Source organism: Strix uralensis, chromosome 8 (genome assembly GCF_047716275.1).
Source record: "Strix uralensis isolate ZFMK-TIS-50842 chromosome 8, bStrUra1, whole genome shotgun sequence".
Taxonomy (NCBI): domain Eukaryota; kingdom Metazoa; phylum Chordata; class Aves; order Strigiformes; family Strigidae; genus Strix; species Strix uralensis.
The window spans coordinates 1,181,386-1,208,199 of record NC_133979.1 but is presented as its reverse complement, the minus strand read 5'-3'; the positions used below and the strand labels follow the sequence as shown (position 1 = coordinate 1,208,199).

The 26,814-nt window shown below is 43.7% G+C and overlaps 1 protein-coding gene across 1 annotated transcript in view; it reads right to left on the bottom strand.

Annotated features, from left to right (window-relative positions):
* The window catches only part of NEGR1 (neuronal growth regulator 1), a 290,225-nt gene that overhangs the window by 58,070 nt on the left and 205,341 nt on the right, over positions 1-26,814 (bottom strand). The window contains exons 5-6 of the mRNA XM_074875772.1: positions 5,743-5,863; positions 337-488 (exon numbers count right to left, since the gene is read on the bottom strand). Coding sequence (XP_074731873.1) covers positions 337-488; positions 5,743-5,863 — 273 coding nt within the window. The remainder of the gene's footprint in view (positions 1-336; positions 489-5,742; positions 5,864-26,814) is intronic.

Below are 26,814 nucleotides of genomic sequence, written 5' to 3'. Positions count from 1 at the left end.
CTTAGAGATCTGTTATTTCTATTCTGAGCATAAAGATTATGTCATGCTAATTTTGTCTCTATACCACGACGGCGGGTTCGGTTTAGTTGTGGGGTTTTTGTGTAGATTCATCAATACCCCCAAAATATGCCATCACTTTCAGAACAGAAACCCTTCTGCAGCACGGAATAACTAACCAGGTGCATTATCTCCCAGCACTGAGGAACGCAACAGTATTCATATGCCTTGTGAAGAAACCAGGGGGGAAAAAAAGCACACTACTGTTTTTTGGCTTTTGAATCCATGTATGTGGAAACAAACAACCATGAACATTTGCCACATGTCCACGTTACTTACGGTTGAGAGGCAGGCTGGCATTGGTCGTCCCTAGCTTGTTGGCAGCGACACATGTATAGTTGCCAAAATGCTCTTCTGTCACATTGGTAACAGTAAGAAGTGATCTTGTACTATAATTTTTAATAGTAATTCCTTGTTGACCATTGATCAGTCTAGAAAGCAAAAAGAAAATTTCTGTAACTCATATACCCTAAGCAATAAATGTTTTTTTTATCTCTTTTTTTTTTTTTTTTAAATTTCTTTTTTTTCAAACATAACTGGTAACACAGGAAGCTGTTTGCAAGCTGCCGATGTAGTCTGTCGAGCAAAATTATCATAGCGGCAGATCGGAGAGGCCATGGGCAACACTGGAGCTGTGGGGTGTTGAGGGGAACAGTTTCTGCCTGTGTGCCCTAGTCGAAAGAAAAAGACTGACACCCATGGCCCTGCCTGCCTGGCCATAGGGTAGGATATAAATTCTCACATGCAAAGCTTAGATTTTAAATTGGGCAAACCTAAAGATTTAAATACCCTATTTGGGGCAGAACAGTATTATGGTAAGTCTTTCAGAGAGTGTTTGTCAGACTCTGGAGATTGCTTGTGTCCTTACACACCTCCAGCTGATGGCAGATGAGGATTAGGCAGCCAGAAATGTGACTGCGTAGGATTGCGACCACAGTCTATTTTACAAGCCTCTACAGCTACAAATTAGACTCGCAATTAGGGAAGATGTGCTACAGCAGCACTGCACCCTGAGACAGCAATCTGAACAGAAACCAGGGAATGGAACGTAGGAAAAAAAACAGGGTTTTTTTCACCCGTCTCTGTTTCCCTGACTTTGAGCTTCCCACCCCAAATTTCATAGGAACTGTGCAGGTCTTTTGATGTTGCTCCCAAAGCCGTGTCAGAAACGCCGCTGCTGCGCCGGGGCAAAGAGATGATAAATTTAAATGTCACTGTTGTGCTAAACCACGTCTGATCTAACAAGGATATTATTAAAATACTAGCTACAGCTGATTACTCATAATTCCTTATATTTCACATGAGGAGCAGAGTTCCAGATTAAGTATACAATTTTTGTTTGGTATATTGAAAGATATAATCATATATCCTGGGAATGAATGCGATCTTTTAACATTCTGTCTAAAAACATTTCAAGTCTATCATTAATTGCACTTCTGCATATTGTGGATTGAATACTTCTCATCGTTACACGAGTGCCTCTGCTCTCATTTAATCACTTGATGCTGCGGCACGTGCAGGGGGTTTCTCTTCCCCGTGCAGTTTGTGTTGCTGCAAAGGACTCAGGTCTGCTCTGTGCAGCCCATCGTTGGGGAAAGGACACAGCACATCCCATAGACACACACAGTTTTACCAGAAACATAAAAAAATGGCATCAAAACACCTGGTTTGGGGTGAACAGTGCAGTTAGGAGATTCACCTTTTCTCCAGACTTGCGCAAGGCAGAAGTTTGTCCTTTCAACTTACACACACGCTGCTGCACGTGGATGTTCTCCTAAAACCATCCGTGTCTGTCCCTCCTCTTTCTGCCTCTGCTGCAGAAAACCCCAGGAGTGTCCTTCGCCCCAAAGCCACCCACCCTGCTGTGATGCTCCCCTGCCTGCACGCCACGGCTCGGAACCAGGGACGATGCTCGGGGAGGCTCAGCAGCACGGCCCCAGCACTCGCTCCAGCCCCAGGCCAGATGCTTTCCTCAATGCCCCTTCCCCACCACGAGCTGTCCCCACGGCCACCATCCCCTCCCACTGCCTTTCGGGGCCTGAGCACCCCTGTGCCCTCTCCTGCCCCCCTCCCAGGCTCCACTTCCACCAATGGTTATTCCTACCAGCTGTTTCAAGTCACCTCCACCCTTTTGGCCCATAGCTGCAGTCTGACCTGCAGCATCTCTTTTTTACAGCTGTAATGTCCAGAAAACAACAGGGTGTTGGGATTTCTGCTGTCCCCATGCCCCATCAGGGGTGACATTCATATTAAAAAATTAACTGCGTCTGCCTGATGTGACCTGCTGCCTTCCCCAGGCTGCCAGAAGGACGAGCGCCAGGGGTGCCAGCTCAGACCCCTTCCCTCCTCCTCTCCCCTCGCTCCTGCCAGGGCAGCTCGGACGGCGTCACCTTCCCACCACGTCCCTGCTGGGAAGTGGCCGACACTGGGGGGCCAGAACTGGAAGTGGAGTAAACGGAATGGGATAGATGTGCATATCAATAAGCCACGTAATTAACGGACCGAGGAGTCGGCATTAGTTAGCATAAACTCAGCAGTTTTGAGGATCCACATTTGCAGTTGTAAGAACCAGATGCTTTTACTTTTAAATTAATTACTCCCGTGTGCTGCTCTGCGTAGCTTATTGACTGAACACAGCGTTTATTCCTTGTCTGGGTTTTACCAAGTTACTTCTCAGGCTGGAACTGCATTTTAAGTTGTGTGCAGCCACCCTACACACTTCCTCACCCAACTGCTTTGTACCACTAGTTATAAAAGGAAGAGTGATCTCCTTTTTATTCCAGAGATTACGCCTATGCATCCAAAGAAGATCATGCATCAGTGCCAGCCCCCGGGGGTACCTACCTTTGGTTTCATATTTGAATACCTTCATGTTATTATAATATATTAAGCCATTATAATGAGTTCTGTTGTTTCAAATGTAAGTCTTGTTTGCTTTGTCAAGGATATGGGAATTAATATTTCTAGATAGGTGACTTTTGGGCTTCTTCCCTGTGGCTGTTTAATATCTGGGGTCTAATTTCTGCATAACCCTGTAACACAACATACCTGAACAGTTGGGAATTTCAGAAACTGGGAGGCAGCGCCATGAAGCCACTCTCTTCTCCATAGGGAATCCTCGTTCAGTTTTAGAAGCCACACACTTTTATAATTTTAAGATGCTTTTACTAACTTTTCCCCCAAATTTCCAGTCCCTTCCCAGGCTGCCCCACCCTCTCGGCTTGGGGTACCCTTGGCTCAGGGTCTGCGCAGCTCCCGCGTGGAGTTTAAGGCACTGCTTTTGACAGACAAATGCTCCAAAACCTGCCTGTGAGAGCTCTCCTCACCTTTCCTCAGCTACAAAAGGTGAGCAGAGGTGTCCGGCCCCAGGAAGCCACACAACTGCCCATGGGCTGCAGCTCTCAGGGTTTTGGGCTCCTCACCTTGCACTTGGCCAGGGCAGGAAAAACTGCAAAACACGCTCGTGCACCAGCACTCACAGAACAGCAACTCCTGTGAGCTCGGTGATGAGGCAGAATTAGCCCTGCAAGCTCTCTGCCTCGAAGACTGGTCGTTTTAACTGGATGTAGTCTGCAAGTGCATTTATGTTTAATTTTAATGGCTATTTTATGATGAGATGATCCCTGGAGTCTGGAAACTGTGGGTTTGGATTTACATTAATCTAAGTAACAACAATGCAGTTTACAGACCCAAAAGGCTTGTTTCAGACACTGAACATATAGTTAGGGTTTCAGATCTAACTCCCACTGTTCATTTATTCAAGAATTCATCCAGATCTACAAAAAAAAAAAAGGTCCCAATCCAAGAATAACTGAAGAAAATGAGATTCTCTGTATTCTATTAGCAGAAAATATAGCAGGGTGTGCACTCCCAGTATATAAATTTAGTCTTGTACTATATCTGCAAATTATCTGCAGGGTAACGTACATGGTACTCTGAACTACCTTTGGAAGTTGACTCTTCTCAGTTTTGCATTAAAACAACAACTGAGCTGTCCAAAGCTCATTCTGTGCTGGCTTTCCATCATCCAGAGTTAAAGGGGTAACACTGGAGGAAAAAAAAAGCTATATGTCTTTTTCTCTTTCCTGCACGTGGTGGGGGTTCAGAGATCCCCAGTACCTTTGTAGTCATCTATGTCTAGCATATGTCAACAACAGCTTAGCAAAAAAGGATGGACCATTAGATTTAACCTAATATTGGAGCAGTAAGGCACAAGAGGACAGCACATTTCTTGCTGATTATAGCAAGGCTCAGGTGATAACACCAACTGCAACAGAAAGCAGGAGGCCCAACTCGGGCATCCCGAAATGCTCCGCTTAGTCTTTCTTGCTGCTACCACGGCACTGAGTGCGCTCCTGAAGAAAGGAATTGGTCAATGCTATAAATAGAAAGGTGATTATGGTGCTGGGAATGGCTAATTGAATTCAGAGCACTAAAACCTGCACTATGATACTTTCTACATAAAGTTTCTCCTGCACCTCCCGCAGCGTGTGGACACATCTTGGAAAGAGGATGCAGATGAATTTTGCCAACAGAAGAAAAACATTTACTGTTATATATAGTAAAGATCGATTATATTGTTTTAGAGACTGCTTTAGGATATGGTCGAAGTGCAATAGTTATGACTGCTCTGAAAACTCGCGAAGGAAGAGGAGCCGCTAATGCTCCTGGAGGGGAGCAGCTGGCCAGTGAGAAATGAGCTGACAGATGGCTTTCTGTGAAAAACGGTCATTAATATTCTCATGTCAACGCCCAGGTTTAATGGGATGTTCAAGCTGAGAAACCCAGCACTTGGAAGCCAGGAAATTCCAGAAACTAGAAGGTGCATATGGACAGTCACTTACAAGGGACAATATCCACTTGCTTTTGCACCAACAGAAACAAGGCTCTTACATAAGCTAAGAGCTGTGAAACAAAACTTTCTATTCAAAAAGAAAAATATCTACCCGTTTAACGAGCTGATTTTTAAAATAAAGATGACCCTACAGAGATGCCTGTTATTACATAGCACTAACGACCTGAAATTGAAGCTGACTGTAAAGAAAACTAGAGCACACGGTCAGCTCTTGGGGTTTGAGCGGAGCACTCCCCTGACCCCCTCTTGGATGCTGTGATGGGCAGCGGCTCTGCGCAGCTCTGTGGACTATAAACCCGTGGCCTAGACCACTAACAGCACAACTGGGTGAAAATTCATATGCGTTAAGGTTTGCTTGAAAGTCTGGTTTGTGAAACAACCTTTCCACCCTCAAAACCCTCAGTGGGAAACCTATGAAGATGAATTAAGAAAAAAAAAATCCTCTTAGTAGACTTTTCAGTGCCTTTCTGGCTTTGATACTTAAAACGTGGTAATTACTAAAGCATGTTTAAATGTTAGACTCATTATTGCAATAATCACTATCACAGCCCAGCCACGGACAGCCTGCTTACACCTCATTTTTGAGCAGAAACTACGACTGCAAGGCAACTGAAAAACTCCCCCAAAAGCCGTGCAACATGGCTGTTGGTAGCCGACACCTCCGAGCACCCACTGTTTAAAGCTCAGCATTAATTTCAGAACAGCCTGCTGGATTTGTCACCACAGGGGACAAAGCCAGCCCGGCAGACTCCTCTCTCTTCCACCCTGGTCCCCACGGGCAGGCAGCATCCCCAGCGGCACGAGGGGGTCGGCGAGCACCAGCTACTTACTTCCTCTCTCCTTTGTACCACTCAAAGACCGGAGCAGGAACTCCTGCACCTTCGCACCGTATCAGTCCGTTCCCTCCAAGCACCACACCGCTGGATTTAAGTTCCTGAATTGTGGGGGCAACTGAAAAAAAAGAATTGTAAAATGGATATTTGCATCTAGATATGCAGATTGTTTAACGCCGCTTCTCTTCAGCACGCTTTACGTTACTCTCAGCCTGGCGCATGTTTTCCAGCTTGATTCACATTCAATCACGTTTTCTTCCAGCAGCGTAAAAATTATCCCACACAGCAGATTCTGATATATATTCTGTGTATCTGGTGTAAAAAATACAACTGAGACATGAAGAGATATCAATCCCATACTGAAAAAAAGCTGTTTTTCCAACTCAGTTACTCAACATAAAGTATAACTATTTATAAGCATTAGTGTTGTACAAGATGTATTTAAAACCTGAGAATCAGAAAAAAGCACACGAAGACCCAATGCCGGTGCTGGTTGAGAGGCTGCGGAGTCCTGCGGGGCTCGGCAGGGAGGAGCCCCCTCAGCTGGGGAGAGGTACGGCAGTGCCCGGGGTGCAGGGTCCAAGGCAAAGATGGGGCCACCACCACTTATCTTCTGCATTGTGTCTTCTGCAAATGCCCCGTAAACCCCACAGGCTTAGGTGGCCTTTCAGGTCTTGTTTTGCATATTAAAAGAACAAACTTACCTTCGCAATTATGAGCCAACTGTAAATACGAATAACTACATGACTTTTCCAGTATTACACTGGATACAGATTTGTTTCAGTAAATGTATTTTGTCTTTTTAAATAGTAACCATTGTAAATATCAATAAACATTTTAAGCTTAGAACTACAGGTACAAATAAAGATAAAAAGTGATTGTCAGTTTTTCCAGTTGCCAGTGAAAGGCAACCGTAAGCTGAAAATAAAACACAACAAATTCCTCAGGAAAGAGATTATCAAAGGAAAGGCTGAACAACAATTGCCTTCTCCCTGGAATTTCTTTTACGTTTTCTGTTTTTAAACAATAATTTATGTGCATCATAAAAACGCTATAAAAACCAAACCACAGAACTTATAAATAAAAATCTGTTTATTTTTTCCCAAGCAGTTTTCCAGATGTTGTTTTAAGGTATTTATGTACATGTAAAATGCTGACTGCCTCTTGTCTGCTTCTTTCACCATCTCCCCCATCGCTCAGCGCGCCACATTAAGAGACCATAACCTTTTACGGGAACCAGCCGCATTAACGAAGCATCAGATACATGAAAGAGCAGAGTGACAGCCAGGTTCCCTGCACAGGCGGGTCAGCTCCATCGCACACCCATCCTTCACCAACACCACTTTTTCCAGATGCATAGGGCATCGCACAGGAATCCAGCTGTCACAGCCCAGGGAACGCAAACGCACACTCTGAGCACTCACACAGAAGTCTCAATGTTTAATGGCACGGGGTGAGCGTGTTTCAGGTGGGATTAAACAGAGAACTGGTTCTCTCACCCATCTCTCAAGTCCTGCCCCGAGTCAGGCCGACAGACTATGGTTTCCCACAGCCACAAAACATACCTTCTGCCTTCAACTTTCTCTGCACAATGATTGCATCAAACCAATCCATAAATTCATTAACTTTCAACCATCAACATTAAAATTTCAAGTTGATAATAAACATATAACCAATTTGCATGACTACTCCCTAATCTGCATAGGGAAAAAAAAAATCAGATTCTTTTTGTTACTCCATAAAAATACCAGGCACATATAAACTTACGCCTTCCTGAGAAATTAAGCAGTTTGTGCAGCCGAGACTTTTAGAAAAAATAGCTTTGAGTGAGACTGATAACATGAAGAGCTGTGAACCGGTCACATTTTGCCTTTGCTCCTGTGGTACCACGTGGTACCAGCACCTACTCAAGCACCACAAAGCTCACAGCTCAGCTTGTGCTTCCGAAGTGTTCAAAAGAACAACAGCTAAAAGTGTCCAAGGTGAACCATACAAAATCAAAACTCGTGTGAGATAAACCATACAAAAGCATCACCTGAATGATGGAAGAAAATGAAAGTCTACTGCATGGGCACATGATTAGTGGAGGTTGCCAAGAGCTGGAGTATGGCTGGGGGGAGGTCTACCCCTCACACAGGGTTTCCACCCACCCTGGGACTGGGGACTGCTCGCCAGCATTCCCACAATTTCCCTCAAGCTGTACGAAAGTTGTGAACACTGGAACAGAACCCCTAGGACATTTCTCCACCATTAGTTCACACGTGGCTGGTGTGTTTGAGGCTGGTCCAGATGCGTCGCTGAGCTCCTGGGGACCCCACCCCGAGCAGGCAGGTCTGGGGTGTCCCGGCTGCTGGGCATTGACCCCAGACCCCCGGCGTTAAGAGAAACACCAGATCACTTCCCTGTTTACCCGTGTCTGTCTGACATTGTGGTTCTGGATTGCTGGGGGACCTGGTCCACCCGCCTGCCCAACCCGGGTGGTCCCAATGGACCCCTCCATCCTGATATTTCGAAGCTCCAGGGAGACCCACAACCATCCTGGATGGCAATGCACTGACACTTACTTATCCGTGCAGTTACAGGTGCTGTAGTTTTAAACTACTACTTATTTTGTCCCCAGTCATATGAAAAATAGGTCTAAATTTCTATTTGAAGAAAGCTTTTACCCATTTAAAGACTTGTGCGCTCATTCTCTCAGTCCTCCTTTATCCAAACAAACTCAGTCTAAAAGAAACTCCGTTCATTCTCTCTCATTTCAGATATCACATTTCCTGAAAAACACACGTGTTTTTTGTGGTGCCTGGAAGTCCTCCAGTTCACCCACACTTTGCCTGAGTGAGCGTGCCCAACGCGAGGTGCTGTACTACGAGGAATATGCTGCCAAGTGGAACAGGGAGGTTGCTCCTCATGGGCTGCATGTGATGCTTTTCTACCCATGAGGACATCCTCCTTAACTCGACATTTCTTCCCCCATTTCCCGTGGGATTCCCATAGCATTAGCCCAGTTGCCCATCTTACATTTGTGCAAGTCCTCACCTGTGGGTGGATGCCGCCCCACGCTTCTCCTTTACCCATCACCTTTTGTCGCAGCTCTCCCGGGTGTTGAGGCAATCTCCAGCCATGCCTGCTCTGCGGGGCAGCCTCCCAGCAGGGCTGGGAATCCTGCCCTAGGGAGGGATGGAAATTTGCTGCACCTGGAATAAACTGGCAGGCCAAAGTAGATAGAATCTATTTTTGAGGACACCAGAGAGAAATTCTAGGAGAGGTGGTGGAGTAACGCACTGGATCGCACGCTGAGCAAGCCTTCATGAACTGCAAGTTGAGTTTAAGCTACTGACATCCCGTGTAGTTCCATCACCCCTGAAAGACCCTGGGAAGATTTTCAGTGGCCATGGGTTTTGCATTTCAGGCACTGAGAGACGCTGGTGAGATTTATCATGACCATGGGTTTTGTCCTATGCGAGACAAGAGCAGTGACCACCCCATGGGTTCCACGGGGTCTGCAAGCCCTTAAATAGCAGGAACTTTATCTGGCCCCTTCTCCACATCACCATGCAGTGACTCCTTGGAAAGCTTTGTGGTAAGCAGCAAATATTTTTCTGTTATGAAAAGGGAGTGAAAGTATTTCTTTCTCCTAATTCAGAGTGGGTGGGATTACTCGCAAAAAACCCCTGAGTTTGAAATTAATCTACCACACTGTGTGTACACTACACTGACAATATTTAATTCTCATGAGCTAAGCAGAAAGAGCAAATAAAAGACCAGCAGAGGCCTGAGTCACGTAGAAAGTTTTTTTCTAAAAACTACCACCTTTATGCTTCTCAATGTGGCCTGCTTACTTTTTACGTGGTGTTTTGTGGGGTCTTTTGGATTTTTTCTTTGGTTTGGTTTTGTTTGGTTGTTTGTTTTTTAAATAAATGCAGAACATCATTGACAATAAATTTTAAAATTAAATGATCCATAAAAACGTACAGCTTGCCGATGCTTTTTCAGGCAGGAGCCCCAGGCACCGTGCTCCCGGTGCAGCTGGGAAGGGGATGCCAGCTGGATCCCAGCTACAAATCATGATTCCGAGCTTTGCTGTCCGGTGAGGCAGAGCTTTGTTTGGAAAACACTGGAAAACTCTGAAAAGGAAGTTTTCTTAGATCTCCTTTTCAGAAAGATTTCAGCTTCTGTTTGTTCAGAATAAAAATAAAAATCAATATTCTGTGCTCTAGGAAATCCCCGGTTAATACTGGTGTGAAAACACAAACCGAAGATAGCTCAGAGTCACCATTCTCTTAGATTTTTCATTGTCAGGTTATTTTCTTGTTTTTAGTATAAAGACAAACTGTGTGATGCAGGCACATTTCTGGTGCACTGATTAGCCATGTGCTGAGCCAAAAATCCATCAGACCCTACCGCTCCCATCGGTGTGGAAGACTGAATAACTCCAGATGAAATTACACACCAAAATACCTGCTGCTCTCCTTGCCAAGGTTTGTTTTGGAAAGGCGAGAGACAAACACACGGGAAGAGATTCTCGGGCCTCCGCTATTTCATATATTTTTTTAGTGTTTTTCCACGTAGTCAACAAAGACTTGTTTTTGAGAAGACATTCATGATTTGATCTTATTGCTATCAGTCATGCTGCAGTTGTCTGCATTCTGGTGCTGCTGGGGCTGCACGTGTTTTCTCCTGTGTAAAGGATTTTGAGGTTATAACAATGGGAAGGAATGCTATATTGATCTAAATACATATAATTTAGCAAGAGGAAAGCTCATATATTATGTTAACAAGTGCTCACAAGGTTCAGTTAAATTCTGCCTTCACCATTATCCAATATGAATTGTTTTTCTGGTGAACAATCTCCTCGACACCAGAGTTGCCCAGTACAGCAGGGACGCAGAGGATCAGCCAAACCACCCAGGAGAGGAGAGGATGGAGGATAACAACATCTCACCTCCAGCCAGGGCTGACAGGCAGCTGTTTGGGAGAGGTTATAACAAACATACAGAAAACAACATGATTTTTCCTCCCGTGTAGCACCTCAAAACTTTAGAAAATTCCTGAAACAGGTGCGGCGATGGTTTGCCTGCCTGTCCCTCCCTCCGTGACAGGGCTCTGTGTTTCACAGCGCTGACCACCCCTGCCTGATCACCTCCAAGTCACTAGATCCTTCTGCAGCTCTTGACACCTTGTTTTATTATTTTTTTTTTTCGTATTGCCAATAAACTTGCCAACCCTCTGCTGACACTTTTTTATAGGGTGTTATGAACAGCACGGGGCGGGGGCTGCAGCGTGCTCCCCTCCCTATGGAGGGACTGGGGGGATCTGACCCTCTTAAAATACTGAGGGGGGTGATTTAAATCCTGCTCAATCCCAGCAGCAGTTAGATGCCTTCCAACCCCCCGACAGGTTTCCTGCAAGGCCATCAGGAGTGCTCCCAGTGACACCAGTACCGCTGCCCACACTGCAGCAGGTAACCCCCCCACCACCCACTGCCCCCGTGGCGGGCGGCTGCTCCTGGGCTCTTACGGCTGCTTAGGGAATCAATAGCAAGGATAAATATTGGCCATCCAGGAAAACGTTTTCATTCAGGAGTTTAATAACGATGACTTAAACTATTACAGAAAATCGTTTAGCGTCATTAACGATGCAATCCTGCTCTATTCAGCTGATTGATCAAACAGATGCTAGCAAAAGTCCTGAGCAGGCAATAGAAGGCAAGGGATAAATACAGATGGACACAAGCTTAAAGGCCTGATGAAAGTTTAAAAAGGTAAAAAGAAGAGCAGCTTTAATAAATTTTAAAGTAATTACCGCTGAAAAAATAGGAGAAATGCTTAAAGCTTCAACACAAGAGATTCTGAGGCACGGGGTAGGCAAGGCTCCAGCAAGCCTTCCCTCAAACTCCGCGGCCTCCACAACTGAAGCCTTCACCGGGTTTCCCCCTCCACAGGTTACGTGGGAAGAGATTCCAGTTGTGTTGCAGAGACACAGACGTGCTTCTGAGTGCATGCAGAGCACTTTATTATAAATAATAATGCAAGAAAATAACCACCTGTCTCAAAGGTATAGAGCATCAATAGAGTGAAACCATTTCCCTGGAAGAGCCTACAGGAGGAAGGAAGGGGGTGACAGCCACAGAGAGCTCCCAAGGGGGAGAATGGAATAGAAAAATTAGTGGTCTGATAGAAGATGCTGCAGTAAAATGTAACAGTGATGTTAACAGGAAAACCTTGTGTAAGACTAATAATTTAAAATGTATTTCTCATTTTTATGTCTCCTAAATAATGATTATATAAAATAACAAAGGAAAAAAACATGATTATATATATCTGTCAGCAGTACTGGGCTTTTGTGACTCATACTTGCAGGTTTACTCTCCCTACGGTGGATCCTTGCTCAATCCTCTTCCACAGTTCATCCCTGCGGAGCTGAGCACTTAAAATAAATGCTTCATTTCTGACTTGAAAATAAATTACTGGAACATACTTAATATCAATTTCTCAAATATGTGTAAGTGCTTTGCTGGGAAAGGCTCTTTCAAGTGTGTGCTCAGAAACTCAGCTTAACCGAAGTTTTACTAGTGCCCTTTCACATCTGTCCCTGCACGAAGCAGCTCAGGAGGTAAGGCTACTCTTGACCCAAAACACCTATTTATTATCCCCACAGAATACACATCTATGTATCCCCCACCAGACAGATGTGACATGAGAAACATGTGAGTGAGGAGGGCCAGACCTGACACGCAGCAGGAGGTGAGGCAGGTTTGATGTTGTTTCACAGGACTCACGCCAGCCTTGCCTAACAAAGCCCAGCGTGCCTCAGCACCAGCGACCGCTGGCGCGCGCCCAGGTTGGATCTGCTATTGCTAAAGCAGCACGGCAAAAGCACAACTACCTACCTTCCTTCTTTTTAAGCAGTGACAGAAAAAAGCCCCATGCGGGACAGGAGAGCAGCACAGCCTTAGCAAGAACTCTCATGGGATGGGTGAGTTATTCCTGTCCAACAACCAAATCTGATGCAAGTTCACAAGGCCACTGGCTCACTCGGGGGGACCTGCCAGAGATTTCGGGATAGAGGAGCGCTACATCAGGTGCGTACACACTCTCCGGTGTGTGCACATCCTCTTTAATTTTAGCAAAACAACTGAAGTTTCAATAAACACCCCTATTAAAAGTCTCTTGTGATGACACCGAGTACTCACTGCACTCCATCCCTCTCCCAGCATGCTAATGAGAAAGACGTGAAGGCTATCATTGTTTCCCACTCCTGTGCTAAGAGCACTCTATAATTACTTTCTGCTCAGTTTCTGCTCATCTGATATCACCATGTTCATGAGTCAGGTGTTTGTCCTGGGAAACCAAATTTTACAACTTCTGTTCCATCCAGAAATGATGCAAAGTACTGCTGAATCTGGTTTCCTACCCAAACATTTTCATGTTGCTTTTAAATGTCTAAAGGAACAATTAAAACAATGCTTGCAACACACTGGCATTCAAGCACAGAAAGCGTGCAAAAAAACTCCAGCTAGAACAGGTTTCATCTTTTAACATTTTAATGAGCTTCGGGACTTTTATGCATATTAGTTATGTTGCCCTAATTACTCATTATAATTCTAATGTGCATTTTATATTTAATTACAATGCTTATAAAGATTTGGTATGGACAGTAAATTATTATAACTAGCATGTGCATAATGATTATGAGCTGAATTTATTAACTTTTACACTAGCATTCAGGGCTGGCAACTTCCAATTTCACCTTTGTGATTAACCATATTGTCTGATTAAGCTAACATTTTTGTGGCATTAATTGTAAATGTCAAAGAAGTCTTTTATTTTTCCAGTTTTCATCAGATTTTAATTTGGCATCCTAACTTCATCTTTTGTTAGTGAAATTGCTCTCCAGTGCGTTAAGACAAAGACTTTCAGGTAAGAGAACAGGTTTTCTGAGATCTGTTTTCTGCCTCAGAAAAACAGATATGAGCCATATTCAAATATATTCATTTATATATATATACACACATAGTGTTTTACCAATAAAGTAACAGATCTTTACAAGTGAAACAGTATTAATTGTATTTTATATAATTAAGACAGTCTTCCAGTAGTCTAGATTATTTAATTTTTCTAATTTATTCAGAGCAGCAGCCCTACCTATTCCCCAATTAATGGAATAGTTTAATAAATGCTTCTTCGTATCAGAAACTTCTCCAACGTGTGACAACATTTCAGAGACATGCCTTTAACAATCACTGGGATAAACAACTAAGCTTATTTTTTCCATCTTTTCTTGACGACTTATCAAAAACCACTGAATTCAGTGGGATCTCGATGTGTACATACACATAAATTTTATTTGCAAACATACAAGGTATCAGTAAGAGTTCAGTTCAACTCCTGCATTTTTATATGTAACCCAGCACCTCTCTTGTGCTCTTCCCTTGCCTAGTCAGGGTTTAACTACAAAACAGTACACTTTAATTGTTGATTAATTAAACAATTGTGTAAATACCAGAAAACGAGTGGATTCTCAAGCATTGCCTGTGTGTAATTTGGCATGTCGCAGGGTACGTCAGAGTCTCCTGAAATGGGCATCTCCCTCAGCTTCATCTAATGGATTGCATTATAACAGACCATCAAAATCACTCACTGCTGGGCAATTTATGTGTTTCAATACAAAACCTCCCAGATTTGAGAGGAAAGCTTAAAACTCACGAGTAACTGTTACGTGGGAGAAAAAAAGAAAGAAAAAAACAACAACACAGCAGCAACACAAAATAATACTTAATAAATAAAAGGCCAGCAGACAGGAATTCTTAACAATGAGTTTTACAAGTATTTGAGTGATAAGAAAGAAGAGGAAGAAACTTAACACCACCTCCCCAAACCAGCAAAGACCTCCAGGGAGCTACGCAAGAAAACACAAGTTAGCACGCAGGCGGGAGGACTGCTTTGGTTTTGCCCATCAGATTTTATCTTACTGCTTCATCTATTTCATTCTTCTATTTTCCAACAAAGCATTTTTCTAATCATATTCCCTTCGAGGTAGCACTGTAAATGTATTTTTATCCCCCGATAATGGGGTTGTGGTAGCACGGGGACACAAACCCTCCTCCTGAGCAGCGCGCGCTGCGGGTGACAGTGTCCGAGGGGCAGCTGGCTCCAGGTGTGCGCCAGCATCTGCATCTTTTTGCAAATAGCTGCGTCCCATTTGATAGAACAAGCCCTGCCACGGCGTAGGAATTCACAATATGAACAAGAACCTCAGCTCCGCGCGCTCCCCGCAGTCGGGGACCTCATAACACACATCAGAGCAGCTGGGGGAGGACGGCCAGGTCAGGAGCATCTTCGGGCTGTGTTCGTCTAACGGCACTGCGCTCGCCCTTCCCGCGGGCCTAATTGAAACCACGATGAACAAACATGAAACAAATCCTGCATTTGCATACAAGACTTGTTGGTAATTTAGAAGGAACAGATGCACAAAACATAAATAGGGATATAAATGTTCAGTGTTTGGTGGTGTTTGATACAGTGGAGTTGGTTTTAATCTTCCATTGGCCAGCACAGCTTGAATCAAATTTAACTGAAGTCAAAGTCTTTATATTGACTTCAGTGGGCTTTGAATGAGGCCCAAAAAGATCTGCAGTAAAAGAGAATTTCACAGTTTTCAAAACAAAAAAAGTAAAAAAACACTGCAACTTGAAAGAGCACTAGTATAACAAAGACAGCTCTTGTCATGTAATCCTCCTTTTTATACACTATTGCTCTTACTGCTGTAATTTGAGGGAAAAGTTGTCATCAATACTTTCTCATCAGCAAAGAATGGCTGAGCATCTGTAATTACCTGAGTCGAAACAACAAACTTTTATGTCTCATGGCATAAAATATGCTATCAACAGGACCCAGCAGAACCACTGACTGCCTTTTTAAGAAACATTTGAAGGGGATCTATTAGAAAAGAGTTTAAAACTTTCAGCGTGGTACATAGGGAGACTGAGAGGCGCAACTTCCGAGTCCTGATGTTGCCTTTCAGGCAGGCCGTAGAGAGGGGCAAAGCATGGGGACATAGGTGACGCCAACAGGCAGCGGCTGCTGAGGAGGGCACATGGGTCTCACCCCTGATGAGTCATTTGCAAGTGCTGGCTGGGGGACCTCAAGGTGAAGGGCACCTCTGTGAAACTCAAGAGAGCATCTCCCCCAGGAGAAGGTGTCTTGGGAACAGCTGGGGTTAGATTTTCCCATGCAGCATGCACGCTGGTCTAATTTTCGTTCCTCTTTCACATTCACTCTATTAAGTTACATTTCTCCCCATGTTGAGAGGGAGTACACGGCTGCACGCAGGGAGCGAGGAAAGCCCAAGCAATGGGGAGCTTTGTGCTGAAAGGCAGGGCAGCGTCTCCTCAACTAACAACTGTAAGGCTTAAGTAGTGGGAAAAATAAAGATATTTTACTCCATGCAAGCTTACTGTTAAATATAGCATTTGTATGTGGAGCATACAAATGTACATCTTTGGGTAATGCTGGAGGACTGGAGCTAGCTTGGGAAAGGGACGTTTCCATATGGGGCAGGAGCAGCAACGTGGCAGGACATGGGGGGAAGAAGGATGACGTGCTGTCGTGTCTGTCTGCCCAGGGGAGCCGGGCATCCTGCCTCCAGTTCCTACACGATTAACGTGCCCTCACACTCTGCTGCCGCTCCTTTATCTCAGCAATTTATTCAAACGTGTGTGTGGAGGTGAAAGGGGAAAAATGAATACCAGCATCCCGGAGTGGTACCGAGGAATGAAGAGGAGGAAAGGGGATGCTTTCATACATCTGATGCCAATCCAGAAGGAAGAGTTGGCCGGGAGCCTGGGTGCGAACAAACACGAGCGCTTTTACTTTGTTATTTCTCTCCCTCTAAGAAAGATAAAAGCAATGGACTTCAACAAATTCCAGGAATTACTAAGTAGATCTTTTGGCAGTAAAGCTGAGGAGAAAGTGAATTAAAGCAAGCTGGTAGTTTTCCAAGGAAAGGAAGTTTAGAACAAAAATGCAAAATATCTCAGAGTAGGTCAGAAATGCAGCAAGAGACCTCTCGAGTCCCACCGGTGCACATCCAGGAAGCCAAAAGCAGCTAAGGCAGGCATGAGACGTCAAGGGCAATGAGAAACCATGCCACGTGTACGTTATCGGTATTAAAGAAAAACGTGACCCTGCTATACTACCCCTGTGTGGTGTCCAGACCACCAAAACACTCATGGTGGTGCATTTCTGTACCACCACCCTTGCAGCTCGACCCTACCTGAAAACGCAACACGAGCACTAATCAAAAACCCCAATGCTGGACCCAGAACAAACCCTGGGGACCCCCATCCCTTTGACCTGGCGAGGAGCCTTTTCTTGACAATTTTCTAAATAATTTTGCATCCTCACCATGGAAATTTTTTCTCATCCATGTTTCCCACACTTGCACCTGTAAGTGCCACATGTCAGAAGATTATGAACGTCAACACGTGACATCTCCTACCTTCCCTGGCCATAAATGGGAATTAGTGAGACAACGTGATTTGCTGTTGATGAATCCATGGTAGCTGTTACCCTCCTCAGGTTATCTCCCAGGTACAAACACATCTTGCTACAGTTCCAGCACACATCTGGGAATTGGAGACATGCCAGGTGACTGCCAATTCCCTCTGAACAACAGGCACCCAGGGCCTCAGGCCCCAGGACCTTGCCCAGCCTTTCTAAGGTCTCAGAGATAGTTTCATCATCATTTGCTTTATGTAGATCTTTGATGAAGTTTATCATCCTTATCTGAATACTTGTGACAGCCATTAGCTTATGGAAAACCGTTCTCTATCTACTGTAGGTTAAACTTTATTTGCCTGCTCTTGGTATACAGTCCTGGTGGCTCGCAGATGACCAACCTCCCCTTCTTCTGAGAGGCGGGAGGCGGCATCTGATGATGAGCAGTGCTGGGAAGAGAGGCCAATACCTCCCAGAGATGCTCAACACACACAAACCACCCGCTTTATGGGGCACTAGTGTGGTCTCAGCTGAAGTACCCAAAGTGCAGGAAAGCAGAAGGAACTGGGACTAGTGGAGCTGGAAAAGACGACTTACTAGGGGTACATCGCATCACTAAATATGCAAGACAGAAGAAAATAGGAAACAGCTCTTCCCTATCTCCTTTACAGGCCAGGCAAGCAATAATCGACCAGAATTGAAGCAAGGGAGATTTAGGTGTGGTAAGCTATTGCTGGAAGAGATTGCTTAAGGAGGCTGTCAGGGTGGTCGCTACCTTATTTTAAAAGGTTGACAATTCGAATATGTGCATCTGCATCTGGACAGCAGCATCAGCCTGACTCCTCAGTTCTCCTCCTCTGGGTTGAATTTTTGTGGTCTCCAGGATCCTGGGATTATTAAGCATCAGAACAATTCCTATAATGGCAAATTCCTCTACTCATTTCTGTAGATACTAGTGTTGTGTTTAAGGTTATATGCCATTTTTCAACACAATGGGAATAAAATAAATTATACTCTTCTCAGCTTACGAAAGTAATGAAATCTCCAGGTTCATGCTTAACTACAAAAATGAGATAAGTATTGAAACTGGATGTGGAAGTCAAAAATAATTCAAAAGACAGAAGTAGAACTTTTTTTGCAGAAAACTTATCACGTACACGTTGGATCTGATTTGATATATTCTACATACATAACAAAGTAGCTAGGTGTACTCACCAAAATGATATTTCTAAGGACAGAACTCATTACTACTGTATAATAAATGGAAGCATAAGTCAGAGTTAGCACTGAACAGATTGTTTGGGGTTGCAAAGACAGCAGCTGTCACAGCTTGACAGCTTTCTTGTTAGTGAATCAGCTTTACTGACAGTCTTTTTGATTGAAAACCACTGTTCACTGACAGTGTGTTATAGCTGATATACATATGTATCTCATGAAGAATGAGAAAGAGCCCTAAAAGGTCTAGAAGCTATTGCTCTATATTAAAAAGAAGTGAAGTTTACATAAAGGGTTTTCTGGTTTCTCCCCCTTCCCCAGCAATCTGTGGCAGATGTAAGTTGATAGAAACACGGCCATCTATATTGGCATGTGACAGGCACACACGCACGCAGAGTCAGGTCCAAAGTGGGTTTTCTAGCTAAAAGCAATAAAGCCACAAAAATACCAGTTGCTTCCAAACACTCTCAGGAAAAGTTTGTGTAATTGAAAACAAAGTTTAGAAATAAAATTCTAGAAATAAAACTCAGTGCAACTCTGACAGGGGTTTCCCAGACCTTCTGCTAGCCCAAAGAGGGATCTGCTGGAGTTGATATACCCATATTAAATCAGAAGAGAACCCATTTACTTTTGAGTTACATTTTACTTTTTTGTACATGCTCCATCTGTGTCAATGGTTTTGATTGGTAGCTCCATGGGGCAGGGAGAGTTGGCTTCTGCTTTCTGCAGCACACACAAAATATCTGTGCAAAGACACACACACCCCACTCCACCATGGCCAAGTACCCCGCAGGCTTCCTTGAGCATCTCAGCTAACAGAGTCATCTGCTCCGCAGGGCCCTGGGCTCCTCACTAAACATGTGGGATCCACACACTTGTGGCACCAAAAAATTAGCTGGCTGTGGTAAAGGAGGTATTGTGTTGAAGTAGATGCATCTCAGGGGTCTCTCTCTCTTCCCCCATCTGTATTTATTTATAAGATTGCCCATATGAAGTAATTTCTTCCTCTTCAGTTTTGTGGTATTTCAACAGATAAAAGCCAATGAACTGGGTACAACGGATGTCACCTTTTGTTCTGAGATCGTTGCTTAAAATAAAGCACACATGAAGATGTGCTGAGAAAGACCAAAGACAAAAAATGAGAGCCATTTATGAACACCAGAAACGTCCAGGGCTTTGCAATTCATCCCTGATGATCATTTAATATTCTTGTTACAACTGCTCATTTCCAAAGAACGTCACATAGTTCTCAAGAAGAGTCAGTAGATTGCAAGTCACTTGACGCAGACCCAACTTTACATGAAAAGTCTGGAATAGAGGGATTTCCCCACTTAAACATTTAATTGCTGCATTGAAAGCTAATTCCCAATTTGCTCTTTTTCTTGAGATTCTCTTTTACCATTAATAATAGCAGGTGCAGAAGCAGCGAGCACCTGAATTTTGAGACATTTGACATTAAACAGAATTTTGTTCAAAATACTCTGGAGACAGCACATTTTGAAGTGAATTTTTCTGAATTCTTGAACTGAATTATTTCAGTCTAGAAATGACTATCGCGATCTTTGTGCACAGTGTGCAACAGGTACCAAAGCAACTGAAGCAATATGGTCCATAATGTTGTCGTTGGAAAGCAGCACCGAGTGCAGCCATGCCTGCAAGGCATCAGATCTTTCACTGCAGAAGCTTGTGTTTGCTCTACAACTCTAAAGTACAAAAAAGGTCACATCAGCCTCAAAATTGTTTTTATTTGAGAAGAGGCAGAAAAATATGAAGAGAACCAGCTTTATGAATTATAATGCCCGAAGAATGATGTTGGCAATTTTTCCTTCCTTTTCTGTCAACAGCGCTGCTTTGTTTTAAACGATAAAAGCAGAAATATTACTTCTCAAAGCTCCCCTAGCTCAGATCTAGTGCCTGCTCCACACACTTGCTAATACCAGCCAAACTGCAGAAGTTATTAAAACCTAATTTAGCAATCTCACCAGGGGACAAACAAGTTGTAACAATATCATTACAGTCTTATCAGGGACTGGATGTCTTGTTGAAATGCCGAGTGTAGTCAGGGTAGGAGCCAACGGGGACCGTCGCTGCGCGGTGTCACGGCCGTACCCATACACTCACAAGTTATGCTAAACAGATTTCTTTTGCAGAACCATTTCAAAGCAGCAATGACTGCTGCTGGAACAAAATAATAAAAAAAGAGTCAGGGGACTGAGAATTTTGCAAGACGGACACACTGTGCAGACTTGGCTTTCCATGATCCCAGTTGGTGTCACCAGCTGCACTCAAAACCCCTTTAGACTATCACCTCAAAGGCACCGTGCTTGCAAGGGACAGGGAAGACTAAGTCTTAGGCCAACAGCAACAAGGACTACTACAATTACTAGGAGAAATATTGCTTTACAATATGTTGACTATTATGAGAAATATTTTAAGTAATTGTTTTTGCTGAAGAGCAATCTGGGAAAGCGAACGCTCCTGGAAGCTGAAGAGCTCTCCATTAATTTTGGCTCTAGTTTGGAGTCTAACACAGCCTGCTGTATACTTCAAATTGCTTCTTGAAATGCATAAGCTCTTTAGAGATGAGTCATCTTCTATTAAGATTTCAATTTTCCTGAGCTGTTTTTTAGCTGGTATTTCAAGTGGGATCACCTGGAGGCTGAAGAGCCAGTGGTGGTTCAGGGCTGGGACAAAGCATTCACTCCAGGCAGGACTGACTCTCCAGGAGTGCTTTTCCTCAGTCACTACAAACACTTCCTCGCTCTGCATTCCAGCAGGTTTGAGGGGGTCAACATCCCACCTGCAGATGTGAAATTTTAGCACCTCTGAAGAGGGCAAGAAGCTGCACACCAACCCTGCAAGGAGGCAGCCCTGCGCTCCGGGAAGCCAGCTCCATGGAGAGGAGCACACTCCTGCTGACACCAGGAGAAAGAGCTGCAGGAGAGGCAGCTTCACCACAGATGGATGCACAGAGGTGCCCCGAATCTTACTGTAACCTTATTTTGACATTAAAATGACAGCACAGATGGAAAAGTACACAAGAGCTATATAAAAAAAACCCTCATGAATTTTTTTTTGTCCACTAATTCATCAGCTGGTCCCCACGCTTTCACCAACAATGGCCTGAAGCCTTTACGTTGTGCCTTTGCAACAGCCATCAACAATACCTTGTTGACAGTATTTTTCACTGATATTAGGAGAGCGTGTCATGGATGCTCTATTTTTTGTTACAGCACAGTCTCCCAGAGATGCATAAATATAATGAATGGCATTTACTGGTATACGATAATAACACAATACGTGGACCTGTAACTACTGGTAGAGTGTAAATATGTGCAAATTAGTACAAGCTATTTTTATTTCAAGGACTTGTTTTCCTGGGGACAAGGAACCGAGACTACTGTTCATCACAGCAGTCCTCAGAACTGACCACTGCAGAAATGACAAATAATTAGCACCCATAGGCTTCTGAAACAATAAAATCCAGATTTGAATAATAGAATTGTAGAACACGAGGTTGGAAGGGACCTCAAGGATCATCTGGTCCAACCTTTCTTGACAAAAACAGTCTAGACAGGGTGTCCAGCCCCCTGTCCAGCTGAATCTTAGAAGTGCCCAATGCTGGGGAGTCCACCACCCTGGGGAGGTTTTTCCTGTATGTGATTGTTCTCATTGTGAAAAATTTTCCTTGTCTCCAATTGGAACGAGCCTGAAACAGTCTTTTAATAGCTAGGTGAGACCCGCTGCTTCCCAAGAAAACAGTGCTCACAAAAGGATTTGTTTGCACATGCTTTAATAGCTCTCTACCTCCTCCATGTGGTTTACAGATCGGTGTTGGAGACACTCCTCACACAGCAAAGGGAGAACCTGAGGTGTTTTTTGGTGTTTTAAACTCATAATTTGCCTTTGCAGCCAACAGCAGAGCCCTTACAGCAGCAACACTGGTGTTACACTGGAGCATCTTCTCCTCTTCCACTGAAGGAGCTGAGCTGCATCCTTGTGCTGCAGCCTCATATGCCACTGGCCAACCCCTGATCTCATGGAAGGAAGAGGCAGCTCACTTGACAAGCTGCTGTCCTTACACATCTGCACCACACCACTGGCAAACAGTCCCCCCACTGCCCCCAAAATAGCCCCGCAATCAGTTGGCAGAGTTAAGCAGAGATTTTCTTTGAAAAGATGAAAAATGTACTCCTTATCTGCTGGAGGGATATCTTGAGTACTAATGCTCCAACTTCTTCAAATACAAGACCTCATTTCATGTTGCCAAAGCCCTCCATTATGTGCTGTGGCAGCAGAATGCCATCTACATGAAGAAACATTATGATCAATTTTGTCACGCTTCAATATGAGCAACGTTTTTCAGAAATACGCAGTAACTGCGCAACGGTTTGAAGAACCTAATAGTAAACTATCACACCGCAGAAAGAAATCGATGTTAATTTAGGAGCCAAATTGCATTCGAGTCAGAAACTTGAACTATATTGTTTTAATCTGACTTCTGAAATGTTAATAAAAATACCTGAAGGACATAAAATGACAAACATTACTTTCATAAGAGCCTTCTTTCACTACCAGTGAGGAGAAAGATATTTTCTTCAAATCAACTACATTCTTTCCCCACCCCACCAATTGAGGTGGTTTTAAATATATGAGCAGTTTTTATTGAATTAGTGTAAGCTGTTTTTCATTAAGTGTTACTACGAGACAGGACATCATATAACTCATACAAGTGATCTCAGTGGTGAGAATAGCTTGCAAATTAAGTGAATAAGAATTTAGTCCTAATGTTCACCAAAAATAACAAAAACCCCCAGAAGTAAGAAAGCCTCAAGTCTGATTCCACTGTGCATGATCAAAAGCTCCATTTCACAGGATAGCAGAAAATTCTTCTAAGATCTTTATCTTACATGAAAAAACAACCCTGTTCTTATTTGTGCTAGTTTCACCCGAAATATTTTGCTAGCAGCTCCCTGTCTGGATGGCTGGACCCAAAGACAAGCTCTGCTATTATTGACTTAAACCATGATCAAAGTTTTCATCTCAGCTGTGCTAGCACCTAATCTCCTTTACCTAGAGTGGGTGGCTTTGTATTCTCATATATTTGACCCACTGATATAGAAACTAATTACACTGTTATTTCTCTGCTCTCAGCTCTGTATTATGTGCTGCATGAAAGTCGTCCTCTCCATCATTCCTCTGAAGGCCTTCCTACGTCTTTTTAATTGGAACAGCAGCTCAGATGTAAAAGTTATAACTACTGAACTAGAACATTTGTACAACACAGAATCCAATTTTTAGAACTAGGTTAATGTTTAACAATAACAGGAAAAACAAGTCAAAAGATGGTCTTGATGGTCTAATACACACACCTCCACACCTGCGTCACTCCTGACCTGCCTGTGCTGCAGGCTGCCAACGTGTCCTTCGAGAAGTCAGTCCGCAGTCCCCCAACAGCACCTTGTGGAGCAGCATTATTCTCACCATTCAAAATGTTAGAACAACTCTAACTTTGTCCTTTTGCAACCGTTTTCAGATTAAAAAAAAGCAAAGGAAGGATACCATCCACTCCCTAGGTCTGTGGCAGGTAGAACAAAACAGAAGGGGACCAAATCCTTGCAGCCTTCTTACCAAAGAAACCAGAAAATTTGTGGAAAACAGGGCAGCCTGAAGTCATGCTTTGGACACAGCTTATGCCTGGCCAGGACCATCTGTTACGCTTGCGGGCTCCAACCTGCCATGAGAGCACATGCACCAGCATCACCCTTACCCACACATCCAAGACCAAGAAGGCTTGAACAGAACAGAGTCACGTTCTGGAAAGCTCACACTGCAATAAGCCCCACTGATTCATTAACAGAATCAAATATGAACCAGTAGTCAGACTTCCAGGAGTCCCCAGTGTGACTTAGAAGCCAAAATCCCACTTTTGAATGGTAACCCGAGAATTTAGGAAATTTTGTTTCACAGAAGCCAGTGAAAGTGCACTCCGGAGTGCTTTTAGCTTTTCAGAGTGTAATTTTGATACTTCAGATGGGTATTGCAAAGTTCGGTCTTCCAAGGCTCCATGCACACGAACCTCTCAAAACGGTCGGTGGGAATTGTGGATGCTCAGTATACTTGCAAATTGTTCTCCATCGTTACGATATTGGGAAATACTTCGTGATTAAAAAGAGACCGACCTACATGATGCAGTTTTAAATGTGTGAATCTCAGCCAGATGGATAATATCAACCACTGCAACACCCAGACAAGGTCTTTCTGTTCCACGGTCAAATACGAACATATGACTTCATCTCGTGGGTGCAATTCTGTTTGAAGAGTTGACATGACCGAATTTACTTGATATAAATGACACCGTAAAGAAAAGCAGTAACTTCTCTTCCACAGTTTTGTTCTTTCAGAGAACTAGTTTTAGCTGGTTTAAAAGAAAAAAAAAAACCTTTGTCATTGGGTGGAAGTGTCCTCACCAAGAGGAAACATTTATGATTGAGTTTCAGGTCCTCTAAGGCTGAGAGATGCAGCATCCTTGACTGCACTCGCTGTTGTAAACTTCTGGTACAACAGATGAGAAGGCTGTTCCTTCTCAGGCTGACTAACAAACGATACTGCAAAAACAAAGACTCAACACAACCACATACAACTGTTAAGTACATTGTCCATGTTGTTTTAAGAAAAAAGTGAAGTTGCACTTATGGATCAAAATACATTTGTATAGACTCACTGGTTTCTCCAACAAAATGACTCCTGATGACCTACAGCCAACACTGACCACAGCCCCCAAGTCCTAAATTTAGTCAGGGATATAAATATGAAGCTGCACATCTGTGGCTATTAAAAATTGAAAGTATCAGAGTTATTTATTTATGCTTAAACAGAAGCCTCCCTTCTCCCCTCTCTTATATTAGAGGAGAGTGGAAATTAAAGCTGCAAATTGCTCCGAGTAGTTTTGTACTTGGTACCAAAGCATAGGAGAACTGGGACCTTTGGAAAAATATTTGGGCCTTGCCTTTTTATTTAATAATGCATTCACCTTGATTGAGGGAAATTTTCTTTGTTGAAACCAAAATAAAAAACCTTGCCATGTTTTTCGTAGGTCAGCAACAGTTCACAGCAAGACACTTTCTGAGAAAACAAAGTCACAGCAATGAGTCCAGGTATTAGGAGCCCCAACAAACACTGAAGTCCTATAATTTTTTTTCCCCGTAGGTTTAAGGTTACAGATATAATTAGGTTAGAGTGGCTTGTACAGTATGTCTGATTTCAAAGTAAAATCAGAGTATTATGCATAATATTATGCAAAGTGCCATAGCAACAGTAAGGCAGACTTCTAAGAAATGCTAATGAGGTAAGCTGTTCTGCAAAACCCTAACCTGTCCAAGCAAAAAACAAACACGTTACTTAAAATTCATACAAGAAACTCACACATTCCTTCTATAAAAAAAAACCTCACAGCATAAAATATCTTATCAAACCATCACAGCAGGAAGGGGGCACGAGGTCCGTGCAGCAGACGCCTTTCATAACCAGCTCGCTGCTCCCTGAAAACCCAGTCCCACGGGACGGACGCTACTCCGGCTGTGAGCCAGCAGCAGAACTCGGATGCTGCAGCCTGGGAGGGTGGGCAGCAGCCCGGGTTCCCTCCGCTCTGGACTTTGGTGAGACCACCACAACCCGGGTGATGCACAGACCTGGGGTCCAGAGGCAGGGGAAAACTTGGTGAAAGGAGAGGAAAAAGAAACCACAACCAGCAAAAAACCCCACCTAAAAACAACTTAGATGATTTACTGAAGAACATAAAATACAGGCAGAAAAAGGGTAAAGGAGGCAGAATCATTCCAAACGCAGAATTTGACCAATTCAGTGACCACAATTAATTGTTTTATATTTCAGGTTAAGACAAGAAAAGAATAATGTAGCAAATACTTGAATAAACCAAACTAATACAAAACCTGGCCTAATAAGTTTCCAAAATTGGCCTAATAGATTTCAAAAATATATTCAAGAGCTGGATTAAGCCAATGCAGAGCTGCAACGGTATTTCTGAGATGCAGAGCAAGTGCCTAACACAGCCTTCGCGAACCTTTTTCAGAAGCGGAGAGTGCAACAGGAGCCAGGGAATTACAACCCAGTCCATTTATCTCCAATCCCCATAAAAATGCCGCTCAAGCAATCGAAGATGTGAAAGCACCCAGAAGATAACAAGAAGATGAGCTATTGCCAACAGGTTTGTTAAGAATAGGTGGTGTCAGGTCATCAGCTCCTGCCCGTAGCAGGGAATGGTGGCAGATGCTGCAGCAGGCGTTTCAGCACGTCTGGCCCGTGGCAGCGCGTGGGGCTTGGCTCACGGCTCCCT